The 13667-nt window shown below is 40.2% G+C and overlaps 1 protein-coding gene across 5 annotated transcripts; it reads left to right on the top strand.

Moving 5' to 3' along the window:
- Nucleotides 1-109: 109 nt before the first annotated feature.
- ethe1 (ETHE1 persulfide dioxygenase) lies at nucleotides 110-13665 on the top strand. 5 transcript variants are annotated; one of them, XM_051405889.1, is made up of 7 exons: nucleotides 110-747; nucleotides 2017-2161; nucleotides 8399-8547; nucleotides 8776-8905; nucleotides 9042-9131; nucleotides 9544-9660; nucleotides 9799-13665. In XM_051405889.1, the coding sequence occupies exons 1-7, from the start codon at nucleotides 538-540 to the stop codon at nucleotides 9843-9845; spliced, it is 888 nt and encodes a 295-aa protein (XP_051261849.1). In that variant the 5' UTR covers nucleotides 110-537; the 3' UTR covers nucleotides 9846-13665. The 5 variants fall into 5 exon arrangements, with proteins under 5 accessions (XP_051261849.1, XP_051261848.1, XP_051261847.1 ...); XM_051405888.1 differs by lacking the exon at nucleotides 8399-8547 and adding an exon at nucleotides 2674-2822 and having other exon boundaries at nucleotides 111-747; XM_051405887.1 differs by lacking the exon at nucleotides 2017-2161 and adding an exon at nucleotides 7356-7500 and having other exon boundaries at nucleotides 113-747.
- Nucleotides 13666-13667: the final 2 nt, after the last annotated feature.

The raw sequence follows: 13667 nt of genomic DNA, 5'->3' as shown, positions 1-13667 counted from the left end.
TGTCTGATGAAGTGTATGTCAACAGTCACGTAGGCCACCGCTGCAGACGACGCTGGCATTGTGTAAGCGGTGCGTGCGTGTGCATGTGTGTGCGTGTGCGTGAGTCATGCACTAGCGATACTCGTGCACGACAGACGGTAACGACTTCAGTACTGACCCGTGGTGTGTGCGCTGAGATGCCCGTGTGGGAAGTTGACCTGCTGGACTGCGCTGGACTATCCCACTTTTGGCTTGCTCAATAACAAACACTGGTTATGGCACCAGTCACAGCTTTAAAAGAGAGAGGCGCTGTAACACCACTGTTGACTCTGGGTTCATCCAAGGTGAGAGTTTAGTTTTGACTCTGAACTGTGAGGTTTTCTTTGGACTTCCACAAGCTCGGGCTAAACGCGGAGACATACCGGTGCAGACGCAGCCGCAGACGCAGCCGCAGACGGTGCCTCCGAACTGCTGCTGGTGGTCAAAAATATTTCTCTCTACATATATTTATAGATATTTATGTGGTAGTGCAGCTAGGGCAACAGCAAACGGACGACAATGTGCTCGGTAATAAGCAGGGTGAGACCAGTTCAACGGGCTCTGGCTCTCACGCTTCGCCTGAGGACAAGCACCGAGGGTTCGAGTTACGCTGCAGCCGAGAGAAGGCGCTTCTGTCCCGGCGTCAGTAATGACATTCACCCGCTGCGAGCACCCAGCAGATCGTACTGCTCCAGGGTGGCGCTCACCCAAGGACTGCTCTTCAAACAAGTAGGTTCATATTAATATGTTGTTCTGCTTCAGTTTAGGTTGCTGTGTCCGGTTCAACACGCGAATAAAAAGCAGCAATATGTGTAAATATTTTGCTTCGAGCTAATAGGAAGTAGAGCTAGGCGGAGTTAGCCGTTAGCTTAACTATCCTGCTGTTAAGTTGCATTCAAAGTTGTTAGTTCGTTTAAATTGAACCACACTAGGTTATGAGATTCATCTGTGTGGGTTGTGGTAGTGAAACAGATCTCTTACCTCGCTCAATCTGCTCAATGGTTTATACGATAACGCCACAAACCTTATAACTGTAATGTACTGTAATGTTGTTGTGGCTGAAACATGACACTGCAGTGGACAGTGGACATAATGTGTCCTGTCCAGCCTCATAGGTTCCAGCAGAGGAGAGATATTTTCCCAGTTGAAAGTGTATTATTGACCTGAAGAGCAGCTGACAAGGTCCAACTTATCTCTTTATCTGCAGCTCCCAACTTTATTGCATGGTCCCTATCATGGGAAATCTACATTTCCATGGCAACGAGACCTTTGTGATATGTTCAAAAGCTCCAAAACAAGACAGTAATTGGATCTTGAGTTTTGATTGTATTGGCAGCTACATATTTTTTATTTTTTTTTGTGTTAAGTAAAGGTTTCCTCTTAAATTGGTATTTAACACATATCATTTGAGAATAAACATTAAATGGGATTGGAATAATCTTCCACTTTTGTTTTTAGATCTATTTACCTCTTTCCGCTGCCTCCTTATTTTCTCGTCTAAAAACAACTTGTTCTTGCTTTTGTGTACTTAATCTTAGTCTTCAATCCATGCTAATGATCTTGATTTATTATCTGGGTCACTGTATCCAATTTTCTTGTTCAACAACTGTGGACTGAGTGTGTAGATGGGAAAGGGGTTTGTTATGTAATGCAATTTACATAATGCAATTTTTGTGTGTTGTAGTTTGTATATGCCCCTTGAGGGCCCCCTCGAAAAGAGACGCTACAACTCAAGGGGCTGTCCTTTCAATACAATACTAAAAATACATATTTATGACTTACACTGCTTTCCGAATACTTCAAAAGCACACATTCTGCATCAGCAAGTAGCTCCACATCATATCTTTTATCTCTTTCTTACTCTCTTACTATCTCACATGTATAAACCTGCACTAACAGAGAACGACAGGGAGGATGTGCATCATTACCAACTGTTGTCATCCTTTGTGATTTACTGCTGAGTCACTCCTGTGCCCTCACCTATTTTTCTCTGTTAAGCTGTTCGAGTCGGAGAGCAGCACCTACACCTACCTGCTCGCAGACACGGAGACCAAGGAGGCGATCCTCATCGATCCTGTGCTGGAGACCATTGACAGGGACCTGAAGCTCATACATGAACTGGGGCTCAATCTAAAAGTGGCAGGTATCTTAACCGCTAACTGCTAAGAGATATGATGTTATTTAATACATTCAGACAACTGTTTGTTTCTGTACGTGTCCACCACAACTATAACGTTTAGATTGAATAAGGATAATTTGTCCCACAAACTGGAACACTTGGCTTTTGGGAAAATGTCTCAGATTTTGTTACTAATTGTGCAAAGTATGAGGTAATAATAGCCCTGGAACTTTTTTACTATTACCAAGATTATGATCTTAGTTAGACCAGTGTACCCTTTAGATTGTGCGTTACTCAAGACCCCTAGGGCAATATTAATAATTAAATGTTTTGCTATACATAAAAGAATATGTAAAATTGTATGCTATATGTATGTACATAAGAAACATTCACACAAGTGATGGCGTGGGTTCTACAGACAAAACACATATAAAACAAAAAACCTAATTAATAGCTTAACCTGTTTTTGTTTTTTTTATTAGATTTAACTTGTGATCATCATTGTAATCTTTTTTTATTTATTTTTTCTCTGCTAGTAAACACCCACTGCCACGCGGACCACATCACAAGCACTGGGCTGATGAAGAAAAGATTGGTTGGGCTGAAGAGTGCAATCTCCAAACTCAGCGGTGCCTCTGCAGACATCCACCTGTCAGAGGGAGACAAGATCAACTTTGGAAAACATGTAAGAAGAACATGTCACTTATTTCACTGCATGCAGTCAATCAAATAAATGAACAAATGAATTAATGAATTAACATTTTATTTGATTTATTTCTGGTCATGTACATGACCCATCCCATTAGCTTAGAACACAGCGAAGATTCTGGCTTGTTACCCACCGCCATCAAACAGTAAACAAATCAACAACCAAACATAAACATAAACCTTCCACAATTAACACTCTAAAATATATCCTACAATAGAAATACAGCAAATATACAAACATACAAACACACCCCTCATAAGCACAATATACAAATCCAAACAAGACAAAAACATCTGCATCCATTGGTGGTAATCACTGTATATTTGATCCATTTCAAAAACCAATAGTCTACAGTCCATATGGAGTCCGAGGACTGTATCTATCGTATGTTACTTTTCTCCTCCTATCCCGTGCCCTTTCAGCTCAGTAATGTATATGGATACAGACATGTATACTTTATAATTTTGGATCTGTAACATCTGTTGCCCTGTAAAGATTTTTTTGCATGCCTTGTGCTGACTTTTATCTCTTCTGCCCTCTAGTATCTGACAGTGAGAGAGACACCGGGACACACTGATGGGTGCGTGACGCTGGTTTTAGGGGACCAGAGTATGTCTTTCACTGGGGACGCTCTGCTCATCAGAGGCTGTGGCCGGACAGACTTCCAACAAGGTACGCTAAATCTCATATCAAATGCCTGTTCTTGCCATTCTTGAATTTCCCTTCCTCCAACACTGCCTGAAAGAGAAACCATTTGTTTTGGTAATACTGCTAGAAGAACACAAGAGGGCAGTATTACATTTTTTTTCTGTTGTCTAATCTTTGCCAACTGCTGTCTCTCTTATTCAGGCTGCGCTAAGAGGCTCTATGAGTCAATCCATCAGAAGATCTTTACTCTGCCTGACCACTGCCTCGTCTACCCAGCACACGACTACCAAGGTTGGCTGAAAACCCGCACATCTGAGTGTTTCTGTCATATCTCATCCTTATGCACATAGACAGATTTTAAGTACCAACATAGCATTATAAAGCTGTTGCCAGTTGTAGCAATCAATACTGATACGATACACATGCAGTTACGAGAGTAGTTTTACAAAAGTTCAAACAGGTCACGCTCAGGTCGAGTCATTCCATGCATACTGATTCAGCAGATATCATCGATGCGAGTGTGCTGATATACATCTGTCAAGAAGTATTTGCAGTATATCACTCACTGAGGTTCAATATCTGGTAAACATTAGGATCACAATTACCACAGATGACGTGTTTAACTGTGTTTGTCTTTGTGTATCAGGTCAGACGGCATCTACGGTCGGTGAGGAGCGCAAGTTTAACCCGCGCTTGACCAAGAGCATGGAGCAGTTTGTGGACATCATGAACAACCTGAACCTCCCCAAGCCTGAGAAAATAGGTATAAAAAAGTTTTTTTTTTCCTTTAGTCCAGCCTCCATAAATCAAATTCCTGGGCCCAAAAAATTACATTCTCAAGGTTGTAACACCTCAGTGCACACTCATACTTAGAAAATGTAAATATCCTGCCTGTAACCATACTTCTGTTACTGAAAACTGCATTACTTCTTCCTTTGCAGATATTTCAGTGCCTGCTAATCTGGTTTGTGGAGTACACGAAGTCTGAACGTCCTGCAAAAGGGAGGAATTTAATCAAATCATCTACATCGTAGCAAAGTGATTAACATTTGCATGTTTGTATCTGAGCAGGATTCACCAAAAACTGCTTACCATGATGTGCTTTATTACTTGTATTTATGCAAATGTGTATTTTAATGGCTATGCTGTCATTTGCAGCTACTGACATCAATGTGATTATGCTTAAAATAGAAATTCAATCAGTTCTATGATTAGAAATTAGTGTTAAAGATCTGTACTTGAGGAAAAAACACTATAATAATTGTTTTTTCTGTTTTTTTATTGAATGTAAATGAGGGAATTCTTGACTTTTTATTCAGCTTCTTTTTGAATTAAGGACATTTACGAGGAGAGCTCAGATTGGAATGTTTCCAGGTTCAGTATTGATAAATGCTTAACTGGGACAATGAAGTTCTTCTACATGGAACCCGTGTTTGGCAGCTCACCAGCCAGTAAGACAGGTTCGATTGGTAGTGTCGGCCTCTGACGCGGCTTCATGCCTCTCCCAGAGAAACTTGCTCACGTGATAGTATGCTGTATGAGTATGTTGAACTGATTGTGAGCTTTTAAGAGTCAGCATCAAAATGTTTCTATTGAACCGGTTTTAAAGATATACAATGTAACATTTCTGCATTGAAATGTCTAAATACGCTAGACCTATGTTATATGTTTTGTTGAGCTGTGTGCTTACATTATCCCAGATGTTTCCAACAATGTTTAAACTTAGAGAAATACCTAATTTTAATCCAGTAATGGTGAATATGTGAATAAAACTTTTTTTTAAATATTAGCTTGTTTGTGACGCAATTTCTGCTTTAGTCATGTCAGACTTTCATCATCAACACTACATCAATAGATCCTCCTAAATGTTACACAGCTTTAATTTTACTTAAAACAACTATACTTGGGTAATAACGATATATTCATGTAATCAATATATTCATGTGTTGTTTTGGGGGTGAAATGCCTGCAAAAACTATTTAAAAAGATGTACAGCAACTTTGTAATAAGGAAGACTTGTTTAAGAATAAGAGGTGGTTAGAGCAGTGGTTTTCAAACTGGGGTCTGGGGACCAGCAGGGGTCCTGGAGTGGGGTGTATGGGGTGCACAGCAATTTTTAAAAAATGTTTTATTGCATTTTTTGGAAGTACAACACAAATAAATACAGATGCTGGTTTTGAATGATTGTAATTTATTAGAGATCCAAGTTTGATCACTGATTGATAATTAGGACTTTATCTTCAAATCTAAAAACAAAATAAAAACATACTCAAAGGGGATTCCTTAAGTCAAAATCCTCTTACAGTGGAGGTCTGTGATTTAATGTGCATCTATTGTGGTGGTCCTGGACATGAACACATTTGGGAATCCCTGGTTTAGACCGACCAGCCCATCTGTTGGTGGGTGTTGGCTGTTCACAGTAGACAAACAAACAAACATTAGCTCACACACAGGCGCCTGCATTGTTTTTCTGAATAACAAGATTTGCGTGTGACTATTCCCACCATCAAGCTGAAGATATGATGCTTTTCCCCCCCTTCTTGATCCTGTTTATCTGCTACTGGGAAGCGAAGCTGCCAGCTTTCCTCTCACCCAGTCTGTCACCCATTTGCCAGGCCAGCCCCTCTTCCACTTCAGTCTCGCCCATTTAACACTGTGCCACCATGAACCGACTGCCCATTCTCAACCTGCTCATTCAGAAAGAGTCCAGCCCAGAGTGAAGAGCTGATTTTACCCATAAAGGAAAAACCTCTTCAAGGTGAAACCAGCTCAACGGGCTCTGGCTCTCACGCACCAAGCACCGAGGGTTCGAGTTCCGCTGCAGCCGGCAGAAGGCGCTTCTGTCCCCGGATAAAAGTACTGACATTCGCCCGCTGCGAGCACCGTACTGCTCCAGAATGGCGCTGACCAAAGGACTGTTCTTCAGACAAGTAGGTTCATATTAATATGGTTTATGATCTTCCAGTTTAGGTTATGTTTTGTCCGGTACGACGCTTGAATAAAAAGCAGCAATGTGTGTAAATACTTTGCTAACGCTAATAGGAAGTGAGCCAGGAGCTATGTAGTTAAGTTGCAGTAAAAGTTGTAGTTCGTTTAAATCCAACCAAACTAAGTCACAAGACTCTTCTGTGTGGATTGTGGTTGTGACATTTTCCAACCAAACACATGGCTCACCTCGATCGGTCTGCTCAGTGTTCATGCAATAACCTTATAACTGTGTGTGTGTGTGTGTGTGTGTACTGTAATGTTGTGGCTGAAACATGATGACACTGCAGTGGACATCTCTGTGCCATGTCCAGCCTCAGATTTAGGTGACAGCAGAGGAGAGGCACTATTTGGAGTTGACAGTTTATTATGCACCATGGAAACAGCAGTTGACAAAACAATCTTAACTCAAGGTCCACTTACTGTCTTTTTCTACAGCTTTCAACTTTATTACATTGTCCCTATCGTGGAAAGTTTGAACATCTGCATTTTCATGGCAAAGAGACCTGTGTGATATGCTCAAAAGCTCCAGAACAAGCGAATAAGAGGATTTTGAGGCTTTTTATTTTGTTTTAAGTAAATGTTTACTCTCCACACATGTCCTTTCCTTATAAACAGTAAATATATATGCATGAGTAACAGTGCAACCTTTCCAAATACTTCAAAAGCACACAGTTTGACAACAAGTAGCTTCACATCCTCTCTTCTATCTCATTCTAACTTTCATTCTCTCTCTCGTTATCTCTCATGCACAAACACACACTATCAGAGAACGACGGGGGGGAGGATGTGCATCGTTACCAACCGTTGCCATCCTTTGTGATTTACTGCTGAGTCACTCCTGTGCCCTCACTTGTTTTGTTTTTCTCTGTTAAGCTGTTCGAGTCGGAGAGCAGCACCTACACCTACCTGCTCGCAGACACGGAGACCAAGGAGGCGATCCTCATCGATCCTGTGCTGGAGACCATTGACAGGGACCTGAAGCTCATACATGAACTGGGGCTCACTCTGAAAGTGGCAGGTATACTTCCTATGTGTCTGTAAATATCAGTGTCCCCTTTCCATCATCGCCCAGTACAGACCTCTTGTTCGTTTTAATGACGAACATTTCCACTACACATTATCCTGTGAACTATAATGTGAAGGTTGGATAAGGCTAATTTGACTGTAACAGCTGGCTTTGGGGAAAACTTCTCAGGTTTTGTTGCTGATTCTGCAAAGTAAGGAGTAACTTTGCTCAGGAGCAAGGTTATTATAGCCCTGGAATAAAGTCCCATATGTATTCATATAGATATTTTGTGTGCTTATATGAACCATCACTCACTCTGAGGACTATGAACTCAGTAAGACCACTGCACACTGTAGATTGTGGGTTAGTCATATCAAAAGACCCCTGAGACTGGGCAATATGGCTGAAATAAATATGACAATATTAATAGGAATATGTTTCCAATATTGCTATCTGTAACATAATATGGAACATTGTATGCAAAATTAAAAAATAAAATAATGAAAGTGATTTTTTAAAACAATGGCCTGGGTTCCACTATTACAATTAAAAAAACTAAACACATAAAACAGACAAAGAAAAACTTATGAAAAACGCTGGTAAGCTAGTTTTTCTTTAAATTAGAATTAGCTTGCCATTGTTAATTTGGACGATATAATTGTGTAAAAATTATAATATAATATATATGTATGTATATATGTAAAACTTGCTAACTTTTATGATAATATTAAATTAACCAGGGTTTAAAAGCACCACCAGCCCAGTGGTAGTAAAATATGCAAGTCACTGGTAGATTTGCTTCACAATTTGCTTTGAACATTCACAAGCCATTTTGCCAATGGACACGAAAGTGAATTTAACACCCTGTGCCAACCCCTGTGGTGATCTATACTATTTTTTTCTCTGCTAGTAAACACCCACTGCCATGCGGACCACATCACAAGCACTGGGCTGATGAAGAAAAGATTGGCTGGGCTGAAGAGTGCAATCTCCAAACTCAGCGGTGCCTCTGCAGACATTCACCTGTCAGAGGGAGACAAGATCCCCTTTGGAAAACATGTAAGAAGAACATGTCACTTATTTCACTGCATCCATCCAACCCTTACTTTAGACAGATTCACTTGTGTTTAGGGTTAGTTGTCCCAGTGTGTCAACATGTAAACTACAATATAGTATTGTAAGTCTTTGCATACTTATCTTTTTGGATCTGTATCATCTGTTGCTGTGTTAGAGCTGTGTAGAGGTTTTTAATGCCTTGTGTTGACCTTTGTCTCTTCTGCCCTCTAGTATCTGACAGTGAGAGAGACACCGGGACACACTGATGGGTGCGTGACGCTGGTTTTAGGGGACCAGAGTATGGCTTTCACTGGGGACACTCTGCTCATCAGAGGCTGTGGCCGGACAGACTTCCAACAGGGTACGCTAAAATGCTCCAACACTGCCTGAAAGAGAAACCATTTGTTTTGGTAATACTGCTAGAAGAACACAAGAGGGCAGTATTGCATCTGTTTTCTGTTGTCTAATCTTTGCCAACTGCTGTCTCTCTTATTCAGGCTGCGCTAAGAGGCTCTATGAGTCAATCCATCAGAAGATCTTTACTCTGCCTGACCACTGCCTCGTCTACCCAGCACACGACTACCGAGGTTGGCTGAAAACCCACACATCTGAGTGTTTATGTCATATGTTACCATTTTAATCAGCAGATTTTAAGCATAAGCATAGCGTTATAAAGCTGTTTCCAGTTGCAGCAATCAATACTGATACGATACACATGTCTTTGCAAGTTGTACAAATGTAAGTGCAAACAGGTCAGATCACAAAGTCAGTTATACTCATTTCCCAGCTGATATCATCTGATACAAGTGTGCTGATATACATCTGTCACAATGTATTTACAGTATATCAGTTATTTGGATATCTGCCAGCACCATGTGATTTCTCTGCACTTATCAAATATTATATTTCTTTTGATTGATCTGTGAGGGCAATAGCAGGTAAACAAGACCACAGTCACCACAGATGACATATTGAACTGTGTTTGTCTTTGTGTATCAGGTCAGACGGCATCTACGGTCGGTGAGGAGCGTAAGTTTAACCCACGCTTGACCAAGAGCGTGGAGGAGTTTGTGGACATCATGAACAACCTGAACCTTCCCAAGCCTAAGAAAATCGGTACCAGAAACCATTTTTTCTATCATCCAACCTCTACCATGGTTCTGTTAGTAAACAAGTCTTATTCCTAGACTATAAAATGACATGTTCAAGATTATAACTGACTGAAAACTGTTTTCATTACTTCTTCCTTTGCAGATATTTCAGTGCCTGCTAATCTGGTTTGTGGAGTACACGAAGTCTGAACGTCCTGCAAAAGGGAGGAATTTAATCAATCATCAATCGTAGCAAAGTGATTAACATTTACATGTTTGTATCTGAGCAGGATTCACCAAAAACTGCTTACCATGATGTGCTTTATTTCTTGTATTTGTGCTAATGTAAGATGTGTATTTGAATAGCTGTGATGTCATTTGCAGCTACTAACATCAATGTGATCATGTTTAAAGGTTACGAAATGTACTGTTACTAGAAGTCCCACTAAATCACAGCATCTCAGACCAAACAAATGGGTGCCACGGCCTACGAATCCAATCCAAAAACAGTAATTTTAATTCAATTCAATTCAGTTCTTATTTGTATAGCGCCAATTCATAACAAAAGTTATCTCAGGACACTTTTCAAATAGAGCAGGTCTAGACCGAACTCCTTACAAAATGAATTACAGATAATCGTAAAACAGGCTGCAATTGCAGCAATGAAGCTAATCATTGAGGACAAATGTGCCTGTCAAAGTACGTCCTCTAAAAGTGCTTGTTTTTGCCACTGACAGGCTCAGATTGTTAAGTGTCTGACAACATTATGGAAAGGATGAAATAATTCCTTAATTCACCAACGTAGATGATAAAAACAGCCGTTTAAGTCGTTCTCCTCTGTTGCACGTGGAGGGAATCACAAGCATGCGTGGCTGGACTGGTGAAGTATACAAGGCACAGACTACTACAGACCCAGAAGGGGTGTGACTTCATTCTCTGCTCAGGGCACCATTATTCCAACATATCTTTACACAGAAAATAGTTGTATGCTGCTATATTAATGTTCAAAATCTCATATATATATATATAACCTTTAAAATAGAGATGCAATCAGTGCTAAAGATCTGTACTGTACTTGAGGAAAAACTTAAACTTAATTTTTTTTTTTTTTGATTGAAGTTAAATGTGTGTATTCTTTTCTCTTTATTCAGCTGCGTTATTATGAATTTGGGAGGACATTTACAAAAAGGAGAGCTCAGATAGGAATGTTCCATTCAAGGTTTGGTTTAGTATTCATGAATGCTTAACTAGTACAATTGAGTTCTTCCACATGGCCTTTCCAGTGATTCCGGACTCCTTTTATCCGAGGCTTCAAACACACACAGACACACACAGACATTGAGTCAGACACACACCACTCACTCTGCTGCCAGCCACGGCCTTTTTGCATACCAGGAAGATGAAACTACGTTATTTGCATTCGGAATCTCTCAGAGCCAAGTTTCCATTGACAAGATGTCATTGCCATGTGTTTTTGCTCTCAACTCTCATCTGATCCTCTAGATGAATAATGGACAACGGTGTCTATTAAAATGTGTGTCATTAGCTCAATAAGATATGGAGAAAAGCATCCATGCCAAGTATCAACACAGTGACGTCTGCTCCTGGACTTCCAGATGTTCTGTACGTGCTGCTCTCAGCCTGCGTTTAACAGCTCACCAGCGAGTAAGACAGGTTTGTTTGGGAGTGTTGGCTTCTGTCAGCCACATGCCTCTTTCACAGAACATGTGATAGTATGTTGTATGGTGGTGTTGGAATTATTGTGTGCTTTTTAGGGTCAGCATCAAAATGCTTCTATTGAGTTGTTTTCAAGCAGCATTCCTCCTCAGATTTGTACTCTTGCCAGGATTTAAAGGAGCACTACACTGATTGTTGACAGTTCAATTGACTTGTCTCGGGGAATATAACTCACTATGTGAGAGCAATTGTAAAATTTAATCTGTGGTTATGGAGGGAGTATTCTATGACATGAGGGTTATCACAGCTTGGTTTTGGAGGCCACAAATCTGTAACAGAGTGTGTCACAAACTGGGGGTGTGGAGTTTGATGGGTGTGGGTGTTTACTAGCCAGGGAGGGTCCAACAAAAGATTTGAGTTTGTTTACATATCATTTTATAATCTTGACAAGGAACTAAAAGTCAGGATATTTGTGCTTGTGCTGCATGAAATGAAACGTTGGCCCCTTTAAACACTAAAACACCATTTAAATAAACCATAACCTTTAGTAAAACACAGAAAAGCGACATTATGAGACTACTCAGTGGTCTAATAATGTACGTACATCAGGTTGTCTTTTTGAGTAATGGTTAGGGAGGATTCACCATCATGGCCATGGCCATGGACTTGGACTATTTACTAATAAACATGCACTGATCTGATACACCAGATCACACTGATATTGACCTTATGAAGAAGATTAGGTATTGCTCATGATGTGACCAATCCAACTAAGGTGCAGTTACTTTGTCAATGTAATTTTACATTAGTTTTACACAGTGAAGTATACGGATTTTGAGTTATTGGTATCAGGAGAGAAGGGTTGGTGTTAGTGCATAACAACAGGCCGATATTACCCTGATACACAGTATATCAGGGCTGCTGAATTTAATCCTATCTGGTTCCTTACAGCTGCACTTGTTATTGATATTTGGGTCATTACATGAATATCTTTGATGTTTCAGGAGTGAAATGCCTGCAAGGTTTTAAACTCCTCAAAAGATTCAAAGCAACGTTGTTATAAAGAAGACTGTTAAAGAATAAAAGAAAGTGTATCGTTCAGAGAAAAAAGGTTATCTGTTGGTGGGTGTTGTCGTCACGTGCAAGTTAATACTGTTAGCACACACATAGACCATCTACCAGCTGTCTCTGTCAGCACTTGAGACAAACAACATTATTGGCCCGCCTCTGCCTCACCTAGTGTCCTCGCCGACAGACACCTGCATTGTTTTTAATTCAAAACAGGAGGTGTGTGTGATTGTTGGCGCCATCAAGTTGAAGATATGTTGCTTTAGAGGCACAGTCGTTTCCACGTAAAGTCATCCTATTATCTTGATCCTGTTTCTCTGCTTCTGTGAAGTTGCCAGCTGTCCTTTCACCCAGTCTGTGTCACCCATCTGCCAGCCCTCTTTTGAGTCTCTCCCTCAGCCCACTTACACCGTGCCACCGTGAACCTACTGCCCATTCTCTCTCACACCGGCCACATGTCACTTGACAGAATCTATTACACTATCAGCTCATTCAGAAAGAGCAGTAAAGAGGCCAGTCAGGGCGATAAAGCTCTCAGAGTGAAGAGCCCAAGAGACCCTAAAGAAAATACTCATATAGGGTCTTAGTTTAAATTCAGAGAGGTCTTATACTTGTTGAAATGTTTATCTCCTACAATGTTTATAAAAAGTGTACAGTTTTCGGTATTCTTAAATCAGTTACACTAACATTTGCAACAGGAATTCACATTGCTGTGGGAGTTTAAAGTTTACAGTGACTGTCTAATACTTTATGGTATTTTAATCTCCACTGGTATCAATATAAGACTGCTGCAGGGACTTATACTCAATAGTAAGTGTTCTTAAAGGTCCAGTGTAACATTTAGGAGGATGTATTGGCAGGAATGGAATATCATATTCATTGGTATGTTTTGATTAGTGTATAATAACCTCAATATTTAATTCATTTCAAAAGGGCTTTAATCGCATGAACAAAAACATGTTAAGAACAGTAACAATATATATCATTTAATACAATTACTCAACTACATGGGTCCCTCAGGCTGTGGCAGGCAGACACATATTTAGCTACTAAAAGAGCTGTTGTCCCTTCACCAAGGAGGACTGACAGCTTTCCTTCTTTGTTGTGTGTTGTCACATTAGAATGAGACGATTATATCTATCGACCCCATATGCTAAATAAATGCGTTGGCCTCTATGTGCCTCTAAATGGTTAAATAGTTAATAGTTCCCTGAGTGCTTTTATTACAGAATTCTTGTAATTCTCCTTTAAATCTGACTCACATAATAAAAAACTATAATACTGACT

Source organism: Dicentrarchus labrax, unplaced genomic scaffold (genome assembly GCF_905237075.1).
Source record: "Dicentrarchus labrax unplaced genomic scaffold, dlabrax2021, whole genome shotgun sequence".
Taxonomy (NCBI): Eukaryota; Metazoa; Chordata; class Actinopteri; family Moronidae; genus Dicentrarchus; species Dicentrarchus labrax.
Note: the sequence above shows the minus strand (reverse complement) of the source record. Positions and strands in the feature narration are given on the sequence as shown.

Excerpts from the sequence above, each read along its gene's own strand:
- ethe1 (XM_051405889.1), top strand. The coding sequence starts at position 538 with ATGTGCTCGGTAATAAGCAGGGTGAGACCAGTTCAACGGGCTCTGGCT. Across the intron at positions 2,162-8,398 it reads GCTCAATCTAAAAGTGGCAG|TAAACACCCACTGCCATGCG; the intron begins GTATCTTAACCG and ends TTTCTCTGCTAG. Across the intron at positions 8,548-8,775 it reads AGATCCCCTTTGGAAAACAT|TATCTGACAGTGAGAGAGAC; the intron begins GTAAGAAGAACA and ends TCTGCCCTCTAG.